This window comes from Tinamus guttatus, unplaced genomic scaffold (assembly GCF_059628265.1).
Source record: "Tinamus guttatus ecotype Peru unplaced genomic scaffold, ASM5962826v1 Tinamus_guttatus_pri_ptg000004l, whole genome shotgun sequence".
Lineage (NCBI taxonomy): Eukaryota > Metazoa > Chordata > Aves > Tinamiformes > Tinamidae > Tinamus > Tinamus guttatus.
The window spans coordinates 8,919,070-8,938,827 of NW_028288538.1; the positions used below are offsets into that span (position 1 = coordinate 8,919,070).

The 19,758-nt window shown below is 36.1% G+C and overlaps 1 protein-coding gene across 2 annotated transcripts in view; it reads right to left on the minus strand.

The window, feature by feature from the left end:
• Positions 1 to 2,803: 2,803 nt before the first annotated feature.
• The window catches only part of EFL1 (elongation factor like GTPase 1), a 73,238-nt gene continuing 56,283 nt past the window's right edge, over positions 2,804 to 19,758 (minus strand). For both annotated transcript variants that reach the window (XM_088540004.1, XM_088539998.1), the window contains exons 17-19: positions 18,032 to 19,029; positions 14,237 to 14,421; positions 2,804 to 3,342 (exon numbers count right to left, since the gene is read on the minus strand). In XM_088540004.1, coding sequence (XP_088396130.1) covers positions 3,154 to 3,342; positions 14,237 to 14,421; positions 18,032 to 19,029 — 1,372 coding nt within the window. In that variant the 3' untranslated portion in view covers positions 2,804 to 3,153. The remainder of the gene's footprint in view (positions 3,343 to 14,236; positions 14,422 to 18,031; positions 19,030 to 19,758) is intronic.

Below are 19,758 nucleotides of genomic sequence, written 5' to 3' on the forward strand. Positions count from 1 at the left end.
AGTCCAAAACAACAAGCACTTGGAGTCCATGCATTTTTGCAAGTGTCTCTCTGCTATTAGAATACATATTCAATTTAATAAAACATTCCAAATCATGCATAACCAAAGCTACTCTTCCTTGCCTAAATGGCTCTGTATCAAAAATACACTGCACAATCCAAATGTTGCATGCGTGTCTCCTTGTAAGCACAGCAGCTAACTTCACAAATGAGTGATACACATTATTTCTCAATGAGTAAGACGCCAAATATTAGTATCTCAACAAGAGCTAATTCCAAAGCATTCATAGAGAGTTGAAAGACTTTATTCAGATCTAAATCTGGAATGAAAAAAAATGATACAAGAATATTATGCTGCATTTGTGTCTCTACACTCAACAATCATAATAGCGAAAGTGCCGCTTAATTCAAAGAATAACATGGTAAGTAGGGTAGGAAAGAAAATGCACCATGACACTCCCCACATACAATTTGATTTCTCTTTTAGACTTCTCCATTAAGATGTAGGTGACGTTTGTTGAAAGAAGGAAAAGAATTACCATGAAAAAAGATGGTTCATCAGCTGAAGGAAAGGGTTTTAAAGATGTAAGATGACGAAGGGTAGCCACAGACTGGAAGGGCGTTGTTGGCCACTGCTTGGTCTTCGTTCTTCTCTGGGGAAATCTAGTTCCTCGTTTTTTGTTGTTGTTTTTTTTTTCGAAGCAGATGAATTGCTCAGTGAACAGGTATTATTCTGTAATAAAGATTACCACACAGAAGCACACCGTGTTTTCGTACATTGTCAAAGCTAACCTGCCCTGACTCCACTAAGATCAATAGAGTCAATTCACATCAGTCGAGTGCCCGGCTTTTAGAAAGTCAAAATGCACTGAAAATGTACACAGATAAGGTCTTTATTTTAAAAGCTGTGTGCAGTCATTTTAATCATGTATTATATTTAGCAATAAAGCTGGCAATGGAAGATGAAATGATATAATGGCCAGCTCTCAATTAAATCTTTGCATGGCTTGCTCCATCAGCAAGTTATTCATCATGATTTGCAGATATTTTCCATAATTATGTCATATTGTTATGCATGTGTAACGAAGCTAGGAGAAAAGCAGCGACATCAAGTTACTTTCTGAATAAATCAGAGAAACATGGTTAGAGATTCATGGCACGTTAGCAATTAGAATCTCTTCCCACTGGTAGCTGTTACTAGAGAAAGCAGATCTCAAACACTGCTGCAAGCACTTCTTCCAGGTTGATTTTCTTCTGCTAGTTAGAGAAGGTTTCGCTCTTTACAAATGATCCTCAACATCCTGACTTAGCATCTAATGTCATCTATATTTGAAAATATTCTGTAACAGGGTATTAAAGCTATTGCTAAATATTTTCAAATTTATATTAATGCTTCTTCTACATACTCACAGAAGATTACAGCTAATAGTTAATAACAATGATCATCCCCATCATCATGACATCCCTAATTTTATCTTTGATTCTGCTAGAAAGGGAGTTACTTACAAATGTTTGTTTATGTCTTGAGTGGGTTCTGCAGGCTGCAGTGAGTTACCATGCTTTCCACAGCTATATAGAGCTGCAGGTGACCAAGCTACATCGGTTTGCTTGCACAAGCTCTAACAGACCCTTGCAAAACAATAGCAATTTATGGAATAATCTTCTAAGCAAAGCAATGTTTCACTTGCTTGAATTCATAAATAATCTTAAAAGGAAACATTTCCATCATGAAAGCAGACAAATGGGAAGCAAGCTATTTAAAATAAGAGTTAAGTATTCAAAATCATTCTGCTTGTGAAACAAGTCAAAATTTCCTTTCTGAGGAGGGGCAAAAATAAATTCTGTCTGCTGCTCACTAACACACACACAAAAGTATTTGGAAAAAAAACAAATAGCTGCTAGTGGACAGTAAAAGGCAATCAAAAATTGAAGAAGTAGTTATATGCTTGGAAAAAAAATATCTGAAACGGAACTCTCCCAAAAGCAAAGAGAAAAAGTAACAGAAAGTCAGTTGGCACAAGATTCAATAACTTATTTCCCGTTAATTTAACTAAATATCAGAAACCCTTCAAGGACACGTAGCCTTTTAGTCAGATTAACCTTCTTGAATGTCCAATTCAAATCCTTCCCTTTTATTATTCTAAGCACTCAACAGCCAAATGCACAGACAGTTTATACATCACGTTTCTCCTTGCCCGTTCAAAGTTTCCATTATGCTCATCTGTAACATAACACGCTCTGAAGATATTTTCCTGTTAGTCTCAGTTTTGGAGCCTGTTGCATCCCAGACTCCTGCCAACAGCAAAATATTTCATATATTTTTGAAAATGTTCACCTTCATTGGATTCAAGCCAACAGGCTGAATTGGCAGAAATTTCTTTTTCTGAAAGAGTCTTGGTAAACACTCAAGCAAATGGGAGCGGCAGGGGTAGTTATGTGCCCACTTCAAAAACATCAGGTTCTAGCTTATGATAATCATATGACTTATTTTTAATTTTTTTTTTCCTCTACGATGCATTCTAAAGACAGGAAAGAAAAACAAACCTTGCCCGCTTCTCAGCACATCTTCCACGTGTGCTATGTATTTGTTTTCTGATTAAAAAAAAAAGACAACCTGGGAGCAGAAAAAGTACCACGTGATTTAGATGACTGTTTATATAAGGAATATAATGAAAGAAACAGTTTACAAACTTCTCATAGCCTTATGACTACTTACATATAAATAGCAATGAAAAAGACTTGAGCAACAAATACGTTATAAAAAGCTAAATCGATTTAAAGGAGAATCAAAAACACTAGGCAGCTAAATTCATTGCATAGTTTATTTGCAACAGACTAGCTAACAAGTTCTAATCGATTTCATCTGATAAATCAGAAAGAAAAGTTAGGATTTCCTCACCTGTGACAAAAATATGGCAGAAAATGTAAAAGACCAATTCCAAAGAATCTCTTCCTATCTTTTACTTAATAAATAAACTGTTTCTCTGTAGAAAAGTTGGAAAGGCTTAGGTTTATTAAAACATAAGCCACAGACTTTACAGTGTTTAAGAAAACTGGTGTGAAAGAACAATCCAGAAGAAATTTTGAAACTACTGCATAGAAAATAATCCACCCGCACTTAGCTGAGTCAGGAGAGAACCGAAAGCAGACGCAGCTACTTATTTCTACTGAGAGTTCTTTGCTTCTCAGCATGCTCCACAATTTTTTCTTCTACATAAAGTCCCTTTCGCTTTCTTACTGCATTCATGTACTTGCGGGCCTGGTTCTCGGAATCTGCCTTTTCTCCAAAGTGCAAATACTCTTCCTCAGTGGTTGGTACCCAGAATGGGTCACTTGAAATGATCTACAAAAAGAAAAAAAAAAAAGTATTATAAAGATTTATTGGAACATTTCAGGTATTCTTACTTTCTGAAGTGCCTAATATGAAAGTCAAGCAGGCAGAGCTTCCCAGAAAGCCTGCAAATAGCTTTTTATGCAGAAAACAAAAGCTAGGTATAGTATGCATTTGTCATAAGAAGTACACAACAGCTTTGAAGTTCTGCTACATTTATCTGCATATGGATTTTTTAAAGCAAATATTTAATACAATTGCAAGTCAGCAAGCAGAGACAAATAATCTTTAGAAAATTCACTGTTCTCAAGAAGTAATTCCTTATGTAGAAATTATCTCACTATGATTATATCAGAACTTTGTACAATTGAAGGTTTCTGCTCACTTTTATACCTTATTTTTTCTAATCTCTATGAAAAACACAAACAAGATGAAATCTCATTGCTGGTGTTACTCCTCAGTAAAGCTGATCTCATCCCTACTCTTCAGTAGAGCTGCTCTTGCAGTTTAAATTCTGCAAATTTTCTAGGTCCTCCACCAGAGCAGATGTCAGATACAACATGATCAGGAAATAACTGGATAAATCTCTACTTCACTTCATCCTACACATTGAGCACTTTTTGAGACAATTAGAGGATGCCAAAGATGTACCGTTATCTCTCACATTTTCTAAAAGCTTCCCTCATGTCATCCTGCACAGCAAACCTGTATTTTTATTCACCCCAAAAGGTTTAAAGAAATATCTGAGTCTCTTCTATTATTTAACGCAGTATTTACAAAAATTAGAGGCTTAATGCTTCTTTACTTAGCCAAAGACAACCTGTAAAGTTTAAATTTATATAGATTTTATACATTTCTGATTAGCTTTCACATTGTACCTATGTCCTTACACAAGAAAAAGCTATATAAAGTCTCTCTATATAAACAAATATTAGTTCCTATTGAGTTTCACAGGAAAAACTTCTGGCAAACTAGTACTGTTGAGTAAAACAGCTATAAATTTTAGTTAAATGCTTTTCCACAGATGAAGTATATAAGATGAATGGAGGACTGCAGAAAGTTCAGCTTTGCCAGTGAGTAGAAGTCCTCTTCACATCCTTGCTGGTAACAAGGAGGATGAAGAAGATAATCTAGTAATAGGCAGCAAAACACTCAATGGTGAGAAAAAGTAACATTATTTATGGTGATTGTGTATTTAAAAAGAATAAGGAGTATTTACAGCATTTTAGAAGTTAGATCAGGTCATTATAGCATCGTAAGGGATGATAATATTTATTATTCAAATCTGAAGGGACAATGACAGCTTTAACTGCAAGCAGCCCAGAATGAAGATGTGATTACTCCTCCAAACAGCACACGACAAAGCAGCAAGACTCCTGACACTTACTAGTTAATACAACTGAGTATTTCTACACTACATCCACAAGGAACTTCTGAAAACAATGAGTATTTAAAAGTGAACTACAGATCAAGATTTGTACACTGGATCATAAGACTAGCATGTTCTTTGTTAGAAACCAAGCATTTTCTCTAATGGCAGTACATAAAACAGAATACATTAAAATGAACTAGTGCACAGTGGCTGCACTTTTTCAATCTGTTGTCACAAATGCAATTTTTAAGTGATAGAAGTGTTTTAATTAATTCTGCTAACTTCACTGATCTGCTCTACAAAAGTCTTAGATAATACAATTTTTTAAAAGTATAACTATAAGCAAATTACTAGAATTCCACCACACACATGAAATATATACTGAAGAATATGCACCACAGCTCATTGCAGAAATATAAGCCAATTGGAGATTAAAAAATTGTTAAAAAATTAATATTCATAATGAAGTGGGATTATGCATTTTAAAGGGAGTGAACAGATGACTTATTCCAAAATAAGTTGTTTCATTAAGCATCACAACTATTCCAACTAACACACCCAGACAATGAACTTGGACTTGTTTACTAACAGCATGCAGAATAATATAGGGAAAATAGCCTTCATTTTCTTCTAGAATAACATGTTAATTATTCAAACAACAAATGCCTGGATCAGAGACAATCTTACTACCTGAAATAATCAAACCACAAAAAATAAAATTCTGTAAGTACTATTTTAATGGTGAAAGACAACTAAATGTGCACAAGATTCTGCAATTGAGTAAGTTAATCAAAATTTTCAGTAAGATCCGAGTTAGAATAGGTTAATCCCAATTCAAGAGGACTTGGAAATTTAAGCCTTAACTTGAAGATGATTTATTATCTGCATTTCAGTGGCACCCAGATGGCTCCAACGGTGCTTGGGGTCCTATTGTCTAGTACATTTCCCAAAATGATTCTATGAAACAGTCTCTGCCTAAGGCAGCTTCATTATGCAGAACAAAGTTGACAGAGAGAGCTCAAAAGCAAACAGAAGGCATCTGCCTAGTTCATCCAAAAGGTCAGGCAGACCTGGGAATCGCACCATGTCTACCAGTATTTCCCCTGCTGGCCCATACTGCCTGATAGTAACAGAAAACAGGGATTTCTTTTGAACCAAGTATCATCGATATGGAAAATGCTCCAGTTGGATGAAGTGGATGAAGAGGAAGAGCAGCCCTATCCTGTCCTGTGGAGATTAGATTAGCGAGGAACCTCATGGCTGGTCTGAACTCCTTCATAACGAAGGCCAGAGCTCAGGCATTGCCACAGGCAGCTCTTGCATGCCAGCAGAACAGCTTTGTAGGCAGCTACTTGTCTAAAAAAGTTTCGGAACAACTACTGTGCGCAATTTCTAAGAGGATATGGACTGCAGTACAGCAGAATCCTTCCCACCTGAGTGAAAATGTTACTATAAAGACAATTTAAGACTTAAAAAAATCTTTTGCAGTTCAAGTGGTTTTGACGTCTTCATTAGGCAGAACTTAACTCTGCCTTTCAGGGAAAATAACACAAGTTGACAGATTTTTACGTGACCTTGAAGAACTGCTGTCTCCCAACTAGGGTGTTCCTGCTCTGCGCAGGACCCAAGTAACGAATCCTCTTTGTGGGGCTGGTGTGAGGGCACAGTGTGTCCGGGGGCTACGAGCGCAGCCGCTGCCCGGGCCTGCGGGCAGCCCCTGAACAGAGCCGGGGGTAGGAGCTTTGGGGAGCCGGCACAGGGGGAGATGCCAGTCTCAGAAGTTGGTGGAGGATGATTTTTTTGGCCATACTCCTCCGATGATGTTGGATCCAGACTTACTACCTCAGCAAGCAAAGATGTCCCCAAGTGCCTCACACAGTGTGACCTGGGCTGGTTAACTCCTGTTGTAGCTGGAAATTGCTTCAAAATATGATGCAATATTTTGCCTTTTTGACTCCATATTGTAAAAGTAAACTTGAATATGACTTTTTTAAACATGACTTTTCTTCCTCTTAGTCTTATCATATAAATTCTGGTTTCTTAGTGAACTTAAATACTAAACTGCAAATTGGACCCAAATGCAGCCATTACCAGTCACCTCACCGTGGAAAAGATGCCATCATCCTAAACACATTAGAACTAAAATGGTTTTATTTTAGATTTACATGAATCAAGCCCTGGCTTTTCATTTTTCCTCTTTGCCTTTTTTTTTTTTTAAAAAAAAAAAGAAAAATAACGACAAAATGACACCAGCTCTTCAACTGAAAGAACACTTGAAAGTCTCTTCCCTCCCCACTAAATTCCAAGCAAACAAAAGCAACAAACAACTATAATGTAGCCTCACTGTAAAGTCAAACTAAGATTTTAACACCAACCATTAATGCATATATGGACAAATATCCCACTCAGACCATATTAGGAAAGTATTCCTTCTCCAAAGAGGAGAAGTATTCCTTCTCTGAAAAACAGAACACCTTTCTAAAAATAAGCACATGAAATTTGAAAGGGTTTTGTTTAACAGTTTTGGAGACCATGTGTATGTATGCCTTTGAATGGATGAGTGTGTCTGGACAGAAGAGGAAAACTCACTTAACATACAATACAAAAAGTAGCTAAAACTTGGAGTACACATTTACAAATTTTTACCTTTACATAATTATGGCAAATAATGTGAAACAGGATAAAAACAATCAAAGGAAAAAAAGGGAAGAAACAAAATATATACATATATATATTTAGTTCTGAAAACTAAATATAAAGACACTGATGAGAAAAAAACAGGTGGGTTCATTTCTGTGATGATCCATAAAACCAGTTTATACAATCAGAAGGGATGTGTAGATAGCCCAAGCAGTCACTGATCTTAGCAAAATGGCAAGTTTCGGTTCTTAACATAAGCATACAATACACGTTACAATACAATATACATCTTAACATAAGCATACAATGAGGTTAAAAAAAAATCACTGATCTGAGACTTACATTAGGAAGTTTTCTATATATATGTTTTTTTTAATAGACTAATACTGAGCTTTCCTTAAAGGGCTGTATTTCTTCTGAAGATAGGTTCAAGCTTTCCTGTATGTTGAAAGGAATCCTAATATTTCCTCGCATATGAAACAGAACAAACTAGCCAATGTACTGCAGCACATTTGAGTAAGTGCAGACTTAAACTGAAGAAATATTCTGAAGTCAAAATGATGTCCAATTATTTTAAATGAATAATGATTTGTAACACCAGAACTCTTCCTCATAGATCAGGGTCCTTACAGAATTTAACAGCACAATCAGGGTTTTAGAACATTCTGTTTAACCATGATGTAAATTTGTAGGAACATCAAGTATTATTGCTTAGCCAAGTGGTGAGAAGTTTCATCCCTACACTCCCAAGGCCAGCTATCTGGTCTCCTTAACTCCTTTCTATTCCATAGTAAACCTTGCTGTAACTGAGGTCTGTTCACTGGTGACATAGTAAGGACTCCAACACACTAACCAGGGTCAAGCATGTGGGTATTTGTCTATATAGTGTGCGCATATGTATATGTATGCATGTGCGTCCATATACAGTCATTAACACACACACAGGGGTGTATCTGTGTGCACGTGTGTTTTACAATCAGAGCAGTATAGTTGTACAACTGGAGCAACTGATCTTCCAATTCAACAGGAGTCTTCAGACACAAGATAAATCAGAAGTGTTTGCTACATTGCAGAAAGCACTGTATTGCCACGGAGAAAATGCCCTATAGACTCAAAGAATTCTCCAAAGCAGGAAACCCAAGAGCAGGATTTTCTTTTGTTTTAAAAGGGCATAAGTGCTGTCTCTTCAATATTTTTGATACTTTTCTCTGGCACACAAGTGCTGTCTCTCCAATTGACATGGAAGAGGAGACAGATGGTCATCATTAGCTGAGAAATAAGTTCTAAGACAACAGCAAGAAAGGGAACAATAAGAAAAATCATACAAGAAAGAAATCCCCTTAATGTCCAGCTGATGTAAACTGAATAGCTGCGAATAAAGGAACTAACAGGAATAGGAACAGCGCTATGCAGAAAGACCAACTCTGATTGTTGGAAATGTCTGAGGATCTTGCAGTAGAAGCACAGATGCTAGAAGAAAAATTTCATTTCCTAACAAGAATCTTTCCACTAACAGCTGAATCTGGAGCAACATAAAGCCAGTGGCAGAGGTACATATTTCATGTCTACAGCCATCTTGCAAAAGCCTCAAAATACAAAAAATATGAGACACAACATTGAATTTTTGTTTCAGACACAGCAGGTTGAAAGGGGATAAAGGATAATTCTGATTGTCCAAGTTTTGACGATTAACTTGACGATTAACTTGCAGAATTGCATTGGGGTGCAGATTCCCTAGAAAATAAAGTGAGCCTTCAAAAGCAATTCAGAAGCATTCAGAGATTCTATTCGCTACATATGAAGGGTCTTAAAATGCACCAAGTCAGACATATCTCCTCTTCTAACAAATAACATAATAATGAAAATTTCCATAGTAACTTTCCCAGTTCTAGGTGTTAAGAAGAAATTACATTTTGGCTCAAAAGCATCATCCTTGTTTGTGTCTCAGTCTCTGACAGATCAGCTTAGCTCTGTCTTCAGTCAGTAGCTACAAACAGGGATTAGGGAATTACAAAGGAAAAAAAAGGCCTGTGGCTTTACGATTACATTTTTCCCTCATTATTTAAGAAACATGTATTGAGAGGGAAAACTAAAGCCATATCACTGTCAGTTTTATTTGCTCCTTTAATTAGCTCCGTATGTTCTGGCTAATATAAAGAGCCTTTCATAGTTGAAAGGATGCAGGTTGCTCTTAGATTTCATTTACATGCCAAAACTGTCACTGGCACAATGATGTATGCAAAGTTAGAGATCAAGCTAGTGCAGATGCACAGAATCTCAGAGACTTCATTACCTTTCCCTGCTTCCTGTTTAATGGAGGCCTAAATCTCATCCAGCAAGTTCTACGCTCAGCCTTCAACTTCTATTTGAATGTAACAGGGCTTAGACTCAGGAGTGAATTGTTAAATAAATATATGTCTGTGTGTATATTTATATATACAGACCTATTCATACATATACATATATGTGTGTGTATATATGTATATATGTGTGTATATATGTGTTATATATATATAAAAAACTTCCAGTGATTCAAAACACAGCATAGTCTTACAGTAAATTCCAGAGACTATTCTAAATACTCAAAAAGAAATCAAATAAAGATATGTGTTTATAGTGCCTCCCCCCATCCTCCCCCTCCAAAGAATTAAACTGTCTAACAGGCAATCACAACCCAATTTAAAAGATGTGCACTAAAAAGAAAACAATAAATTTTACAATTTTTAACGAGCAGACATCTTTGATAATTTCTACAGTTGCTGAGAATTCACTCAGTATCTGAACAGAGCAATGCGCATTACTTTTACTATAATACAGATCTCCCAAATGGGATTAGAGTTCCATTATTCTAAGTATTGTGCAATCACAAATATCTTCTTGCTCAAAGGAGCTTATGATTAAGATAAAATAGCATGATCGAGTGCAACAAATAATTACAAAGAATCAGGATAGGACAAAGGAAATCAGATCAGGCAAAACTAAAGGAATATACATTAATTTAAGGATTAAAAAAAGAAAAAAGGAGGTCATAATTGCCCCAAAGTTATGTATTTTAAATGTATTCAAAAAAAATTTAGACTGAAACCTAAGAAAGTATGGCCAAGCAAACCAAGTACACTTATCATTTGCTTAGGGATATCATAAGGAAAAATAATTTGTATAATTTGTCTTAATCTGAAACCAAACTGAAAGATGCTGTTGGTGTCACCTACTACGGGCAGGAATAAATTGTTCAAGCATGAATTGTTTACATATAAAGAAATGACAGGAAAACAATAAATAAAAAAAGCAGTAACTGACAGGACAAATCTCAACACATGTATTATTACCCCATCCTCTAGGACTTGAGTGATCTAAACTATACAAAATACATCCATTAACTGGATAAGAAAAATGGTGTTTAATTTCCTCCGAGACCAAAATGGCTCAATTTAAAGGGAGTCTCTGTCACTAACCTTCCTGTATGCCTTGTCTATAAATCATATTAATTAAATACAAGAATGAAAAACTGATTTAATTCCAAGCTAATGCCTTTGAATATACCTTAGTCATGCAAATTCAATGAAATTTAACTAATTGAAAAGAAATTAAATTCAAAAAATGACTCTTGCCATCTGTTAAATGAGGATAAGAACAAGTTATAAGAAATCTACATAAAAACATGCATGTCCTGAGTACCAGGTAATCAGCTAAGCACACAGAGAAAAGACCACAAGCACACACTTAATTAAGAATTTCACAAAAGGGCTTGGATAGTATGTAGTTAATAGGCCGTATCCTAACACGTGAAATGCAAAAGAAAGCTAAGCAGCTACCGCATTCCCTTTCAATTCTTAGCAGTAAGGAAAAATAGTTTAATATCACCCCAAGTTCACCTTATATTATGTTACATAATGACACATTAAATAATTGGAATTCATATAAATGCTGGTGTTTATCATGTAGATACCAAGCATCAAGATAATTCATCAGTAATATAATATTGCTAGGGCTAATAAAACTTGATGAAATCTAGTAATTTTGCTTAAAGCAGAAGGGAAACACAGAGCAAGAAAGAACAAGAAAGAGAAAAGCTCTACAAATTTCTCATGTGATCTGAGTCACAAACAGTTATTTTTCTGGCTGCTCTGTCACACCACCAGGAGAGATTCTGAAAATGGTACTTATTTAGCAATTCTGCTGATGATGTGAGAGTAAAACGCACTCCCTCTGCCATTGTTGCACTGAGCCAACATTGCTAGCAGCTTAGTAAAAGGCCTTTTTTTGTCAGAAAAATACGTGAACATGACTTTCAATGTGACAAAAAAAAAATCCTTCCTGCTGACTGATTTGACAGGTGAAAAGGTGACTGGTTTTCACAACTGCTTTTCCTACTACAGCCACTATAGCCCTACTATAATTAAAATCTCTAATGAGTGTCAATTTTAGAAAAAGTTGCCAGTGGTCCAAATTGCTCTCTGTGGTGCTCTAATACAGTTCATGCTGACTTTTCCTATTACTCATCAAAGGATTCTGATTCTGGATTTGAGAACAGCTTTGAAAACATTAACGTTCCAGGGAGAAGTTCTATACAAATCACTTTTTCCATATTCTCATGGACAATCTTAAGTCTGATTCTGGACTTGATTTTCCCTCCTAAATGAGTTGAAGATGCTCAGTTCTGGCCTTTTTAAAAAGTATTGTCATATTTCTTCTGCCATCAATCAAGTTCAGAAAAAGTGTACAAAAAGGGGTAAGTATCATCTCATTTGATAATAAACAATGCTTGCCCAAAGAAGCCACTTACACTTGAACCTAGGCTAGTGAGCTGAAATTAGTAGGTAATCACAGAATACAGGTAACTACAGAAACCACGGCTCAGGTTAGCAGAACTACACGTATCAGAGATTACACGCAAACATTTTTTCCGTGTGAAAGTGATAAAAGTGACATAGGGACCACATACGCCCCAGTCTGGTCACTGAGGCAGTGGGTTTATGTTTCTGTTCGGTGTTGGAGCACAGTAGTTGCAAAGCCTAAGGAAGCTGGCAGAGAACAACAGTTAGCTGGAATTAACGTCTCTCTGACTGGTATTTCTTTAGGGCACTATTAGCAGAGACAGTACAGACAAAAGGCCAGTTAAGCCACCAAAGCTCCCCAGCTGCACTTCAGATGAGTGTATCCAATATAGAAAAAAATACTTTATGTAATATTGCCAACACTCTGCTTTGAGGTTCCTCAGATGTTACTGACTTACACCTTAATCCCCATACATTTTTGTTTTCTTTTCTTTCTCCCCATCATGCATAGACTCTCTTTGGGTTTGCTGGCGTTTTATTTTCTTTTCCATTCAATGCATTTTTTCTACTTCACTTTTTTTTTTTTTTTTTTTTTTTATTCTGCATCATTTTCCCGTTTCTCTGGGCAGTCAAGACTTACCAATCTTTTTATACCTTGACTGTCTCCACAATTCACGGCATGACCCAACTTCACGTGCCATGAGAGGATGGCACAAGTCAGTATTAATATTCAGGGAGGAGGACTAATTCCCCAGTCCACTGCACTTTTTAAAACCAATAAGATTACCATCATCAAAGATGACAAAATATACTTTTCTAATTGTACTATTTCAGGGATTCCCAACTCTTTTGATAGCACATGACTCAAAAGTGGTTCGCTGTGATCCTCCTCCTTTTCCACTGGTATTCCCATAAAATTCCTGAGGCAGTTACAGTAATAACTAGCCCTAAAATACTGCTGCGGAAGTATTTAACAAGTATTACCTATTATTAGGGCAAATTAACTACAGGAAATGAGGTAGAATCCACACCACGTGAAAAAAAAAACAGCACATACTTCAGAGAAAAATAGTGGTAAACAGACATAGCTAGCAATCACAGATGATTTTAGTAGAATGAAAAAACTGTATTATCTGTACTCAGAGACTTGACATTTGAGACAACAAAATAAATCGGAAGATGAAACAAGACCTTCTCATCCATTTACTAAAGTTTATACAGTCCTAACATCAAATTAAAAAAATTTAGACCTCAACTATTTTTAAGAAAAAGCTTATACTCACTCTTACCCTTGAGCCCATTTTAAGCTCCTCTGATGGAGCCTTCTGAGGAGTCCCACAGTGCAGGACTTACTTCTCTTGAACAAGAAACAGTGAATTAAAGCTTTTCCTCTTCTGGCTTCAAAATCTACTATCCACAAGTAGAGGAACCAAACAGCATGCAGCTCTCATCGTATGACTTTTCTTATCAGTCCCCACTTGCACATCCTTTACATCTCCACTTTCACATCTCATTTCTTTCAGTGGTAAAGATACCCAAAAGGAACAATTCTGAAAACACTTCTGCTTGTTATCACCAGACCTAGCTTTGAAAGATTAAAATCAACTCCCTTTTTTTTTTTATGGAAATCTACGCTGTCTTGGACTATGTAAGTACAAAACAATACCTACCTTGAGGGCTTCTAATCACTGAAAGGTTATCCTCCATATACAGAGAAATTTGCTGTTAGGTTTTTCTGTTAATTTTTCCCCCCTGCCCTTCCATCCCACAACAAGTTTACCAGCAAACCTATTTAAAATGTCATATTTTTTGAAGAATCAGTTTAATTCCTGGAGCACTTGCTTTAGATCTGGGGAAAAAAACATAACAAGAAAAAAAAAAAAAGGGGGCATCCAAACAAAACATATTTTTTTTTCTGAACTACACATGCGTAAAATCAGAAAATAAACAAAAAAGGGCAAAAAAGACCAATATAAAATTATCTATTTCTCTTCATTGTAAAAAGGAATTATCAAATGTCTTGACCAATACTTAACCTCTTCCCCTTATTATTCCAGTCTGCCACATCTACAGGAAATAGATCCCCAAAACAGATGGAGTGAATAGATATTTTTACCTCCCAGTGGCTGAACACCAGCTGCGGACTGGCCAGGCCACTAGTTCTCTTCCTGATTTCATCAGCAAAACCAAAGCTTTCTGCTACTGGCAGGACTGCCTTAATAATAAACACATCCGTCCCCTCTTTCATCTCCTCTTGTAGCACTCTGCCTTCTCTTTTGGACAAGACAGCATACACCCGACCTGCAAAGACACAGTTCTAATTAGCCTTCCAATATATTCTACTTCCCTAAAAGAAACATGTTAAATATTTATTTAGAATGCTTCAGAATTAAGTAAAATATAGTTACATTGGCTTGAATCCTTCCCTGAAAAAGCTTAAGTGGATTAATTCGTCATACAAGCAATATAATATGCCAGTAAAATGTGCAGAACCATGGCACTAACAAATAAGTGATTACTTTTGTGTGAATTTAGGTAATGTTTACACTACGTTTATTTTACATTATCATAGCACTATTTTTAAAGGCACTTCTCCAGATTATATGTCTAAATTGCTTTACTTCATGAAACTAGGTATTTAAGAAATACAGACAGTTAAGAACATCTGAAGTATCATTAAAATTTTATATGGATGTAAATTTCTCTATATGGTAGTTGTGTTCCAAACACTGCAGCACTATTCTAATCACAGAAAGTTTCTTTATCTGAAATACACCATATACATTAATGTGTTTGATTAGTCTTTTAATTCGATTAGGCTTATGTTTTCAGCAGAGCAGAGCATTTCCTTTCCAAAATAAATACATACAATCCACTGAAGTATATCATGGGTGTTATGAGAGCACCTATGCAAAAGTGCCTATGGACATCTTGACAGTAGGCCTTATAATAAATTGAATTCAAAGTATTTTTGCATGTTGTGATAATATGTGATAATGAAATATTCTATAATCAAAGCCTAACAAATACATTTATATCAATTAAGCTGATAGAAACACAAGAAAAATTTTAGAAATGTCTTCATTTTTAAAGATGTGAAGAATGAGCAAGATTAGATGTACAATTTAATTTTAAAGGTACCTTATGGTAAAAAAAACAAGTTTATAACAGTATCTAGGAGACGACAATATTTTAAATTAAATCGGAAAAAAATGGTTGTACAATGCTAGCTAATGCTGACATGGTTGTACAACGCTAGTTTATACAAAACCAGGCAAAATTGATGCTCACTGGAAATAATTAGAGATACACCACTATTTCATAATACTTGTCACTAATTCTGTCTTGACAAGAAGATATTCACTAACTACTGTAGCCACACACACTGATTTTCATTTATTCATTGCAGACCTTTGCGGGAATACCAGAAGTGCTGGAATGGGTTTATTTTACAGAGAGAAATAGGACTTTTGGTCAGGAAGGCAGCATGAGAACAGCTGCCTGTCAGGTAACGACGACCCAGTTCAGTCCCCATCTTCTCACAGTTCATGGCCTGGAAGGTTCGTTCCACCCTCCCTTATAATTTTATTCGCTCAAGCCATTACTGGGAGCTCCTCATAAGCTTTGCTAGCATAAACCAAACAATTTCAGGCCCAAAGAGACTTCAGCGGGTTCAGGCAATTCTCATCTCCAAGAGAGTCGTATCTCTGGGGGGCTCACAACTACTGCATTATTATTCATGCATTTACTGCTTTAAAATGCAAGCTTAAGCATACACACTGCACAAGGGCATCGCATCAAGGTCACTGTACTTATTAATAGTGCCATACAGTATATATTAAAGCTATTTGTTAAACAAAGTCCAAAGCACTTTATAGATTATTAACATTATAATTCAAAGTATTTACTAATTGAGTTAAGTAGGACTCAGGAAACTTCGCACACGCATAAGTGAGACACTAGCAGCAATGTTGATCACAGAGCATCTGAGATAGACATATTTGCTGTCTATAATTCATGGAGGACAGTTCTTCCAAAGCATAAAAGTCAGAAAGCAATTTATTCAGCTTCCTAAATGGTTTCTGTTTCATCCAAGCAGTCTGGAGCACTGGCTCAGCTACTGCTATCACTGAAAGATTATACAGAGTCTTGAGTTTGCACCGCAGGGCAGGCTGCAGCACACTGAAGAAATTCCCCTTCCAGCAGTGCACTAATATTGCAAGGCCTCCCCATTCAAAAAATATTTTAACAAAGTATTTTGAAACAATCATAAGACTTAAAAATAGCTTGGTGGTGTTACAGCATACAGATATGCTCATTTTCAAGATAAATATTTTAAGCAGCTGAAATTAATGCAAGCCCTGTTTACCATGTTACTGTACTGCAATGTTCTTCAAAATGGGTAGTTCAAGTGCAAACACTACCCAACTTCTCTATTCCCTGCACACTGCAAAGGTCCAGCTTCACACTGCAGGAGAATATTGTGAAAGGGCAACGGCAGCAGTGCTCACAAGAGCTTAAAATCAATATAACAGCATTAGCCATAACATTAAGAAACAGGGAAGGAAGAATGTGCTCTTTCAGAAGAAGCATACTTTTACTGAGCTGGAATTCTAAACAAATATTTTTATACACTTATATATGTGTGTTTTTATATATGTACGTGTGTGTATATATATATATATACACACACACACGTGTATTTATGTGTGTATATATATACCCACATACATACACACATACACACACACACAAACACACATGTTAGCAATTATTGTTAGTAATGCCTACTTAGATTCTCACATATTCAGAGATTCTTTGTTGTGCTAACGTGCTAGCACCGTCAAGTGTAACACTACAGATCTTTATTTTGATGACCATTCTTACAGATTCAACAATTAATTCTTAAAAAAATGCAGATGTACTCCATAATAAGTTGCAACTTGAGGTAACATATGCCAAGAGATTTGCTGCAGGCCTCCTTAACAGGCCTGCTAAGGAGAACAGAACAGGGTCATGCATCTGTACAAAGCAATTGCTAAATCTAAAGCATTTTCTTTGTTCATGCTTTAACACCTGAATTTTGCTCTTCCAGCCATCTCGCCCCACCTATAACTGTTATCAGGGCACTTGTGTTCATGAGAGGAACACAAGTTAGGTTTTAACAAAAATAACGAAATCTTTCATTATTGCCTGAGGGATATGCTATAATTTCTGTTGTAAGTAGTGCTGTCAAAGTAAATTTGGTGATGGCTTAAACACAACGGAATGTTAGTTTTAAATAAAAACTCAGCTTATTGGCCCAGATTCATGGAAAACTCCGAGAACAAATGTTACGGTGGGTTAAATGGTGTTTTAAGTAGGTCATAAAAACAAGTTTAAGTAGGTGTAAGTGGTAAGGTAATATTAGCGACAAATTTGGTATGCACTAGATTTGCAAAGTGAGCAACTTGCATACCAGAACACCACAGAGACTAGCATAAAACCTAACAACTGGGCAGTAATAACAACACTCTTTTTTTGTCTTAATTTTTTATAAACAAAATTTATCATCAGCCAAGAGTCTACTGCAAAAAAAAAACCATGCAAATCTTCCCAAAATGCTTTCATCATTATTTTTTCTTCAAATTATTTAAATTATGAAGCACAAAGTTGTTATTTATCTACTTTTATATTCTATATTATAGGGTTTTATATTCTTACTTACACTTGTGTTTCAGAAAAGAAGAATGTTAAATTTGCATTTTGAATAACATACATACTACAGCCTGGTACAAACCTATTGGAGAACGATAAAATATTTCTGAAAATTTTAATAAAATTATACTTTTTGATCCAGTCTAATTTATAAAATCTCATGTTTTAACTTGGAAAGCAAGTTCTTGACACAAGCTTATTTTGTCCATCTTACCTAAAACTTCTGCGGTAGCCATAATTTCACACGTGTACATTGCTGCCATAAGCCTCTGTGGCTTTGCCTGCAAAGCGTAGCGACAAGCTTCTTTCATGGTGGCAATCAGTTGCCCAGAAAACGGGCCATAACAATCTGCAAGTAAAGCTTCTGCCTTGGGTTTATTAGTTTTCTCAGGTGATCTTGCAACACTTGGATTGCTGCCTTGGTGTTTATCTTCTCCACAAGCTTCAGCCACATGACTATCTTCAGTATCTTTATTTTGTTCATGTTCTAGGGCATCACATTCCCCTGAATCTTGCCTACTCACTGACAGTACCTCTCCAACTTTACTCATTTCCCATTTTTCCACTATAAAACAAACACCCATGAGAGGTTCTTCACACATGGGACCAGAAAGCGTGGCCAGCTGAAATCCACTTACTATGCTGTTGTCAAAATCTCTGTATTTACTTGTTTCTTTCACAGTATTCTCAAGACACTGCCACACAGACTTTTTATAACCTTCAAATTTGTATAATAAAATATTAGGTCCACACTTCCGTGGACCAAATGACCATATCTGATCAACAGCATTTCTCCACCTTCTTCCCTGCAGACTTTGCTCTAGCTTTTGTTTAAATTCCTTGATCCTATCAATAGTCTTCTGATTTATCTCCTGAGTTTTTTTATCTTCATTCAGAGATGTATTGAGTTGCTCCATAGTTCGAATTAAGTCACTGTTTTCTTCAAGAAGTCGAGTTACCTCCTCAGGAAGCGGCATTGCTCTTACACTGAGAGTAGCATGTTTATTTGGAGTAGATATTGTAACGAGCCCATCTGAGTCAACCTCAACTCCTTCAGGGATTTTACTTTGGTCCTCTTTTGTTTGGTGAATCACTGCAACTTTCTGCTGTTTTCCTATTTCTTCATTCACCATATCCACTTTCGGAGGTCTTGTTATTGTCTCTCGGAAAGGAATAATAGGTTCCGATACACTAATCTCTATCTTTGCAAACCTAAAAAATAGAGATTTAGAATTAGTTTAAAATTAAATAATTAGTTTAAAACTCACAAGCTCTTAAAAAGGTAATGTAATTCAACAAAGGGATTCTTATGTCTTCAGAAAGATTTGGAAAGGAACAGAAGGTGGGAGGGGAGAGGAAGAAACATCATTATACCACTGTATAAACCAGTGGTTTGCCCATATCTTGAATATTATATGCTGTTCTTGTTCTCTCAAAAGGATATAATAGAATTCAAAACATCAAGAATAAGGATGATGAAAGATACGACAGTACAAGAAGTCTTCAGATGCTCAAGGATGTGACAGAACTCAACAAAATGATGAGTGGCATAGGAAAAGTTGATAGCAATTAACTGATAAGCAAACCACAACAGGTTTCAAAAATTCCCTGGACTGAACACGATCAAGGCCTGGCAAAGCAGTAGCAGAGGTTTTGCATATGCTTACGTTGTTTGCACTCTTCTCCTGACAGCTGCTTTAGGCCACACTGATGGAGACAAGATAGTGACCTAGATCTGAACTAGCTGATCTGAACCAGGAGAGGTTTTGTTACAGTGAGATGCTCTGAAAACATGAAGCATGGGGTAAGCCAAAGAGATTTCTGCAAATAAGCATGGAGCCATGGTTTTAAAACATTTGGTGCTCAGATAATTACTCTCTACAGTTATTTCAGAAAGTTGACACATCCCTTTTTCCTCCATACTTCTGGCACATCAGATTC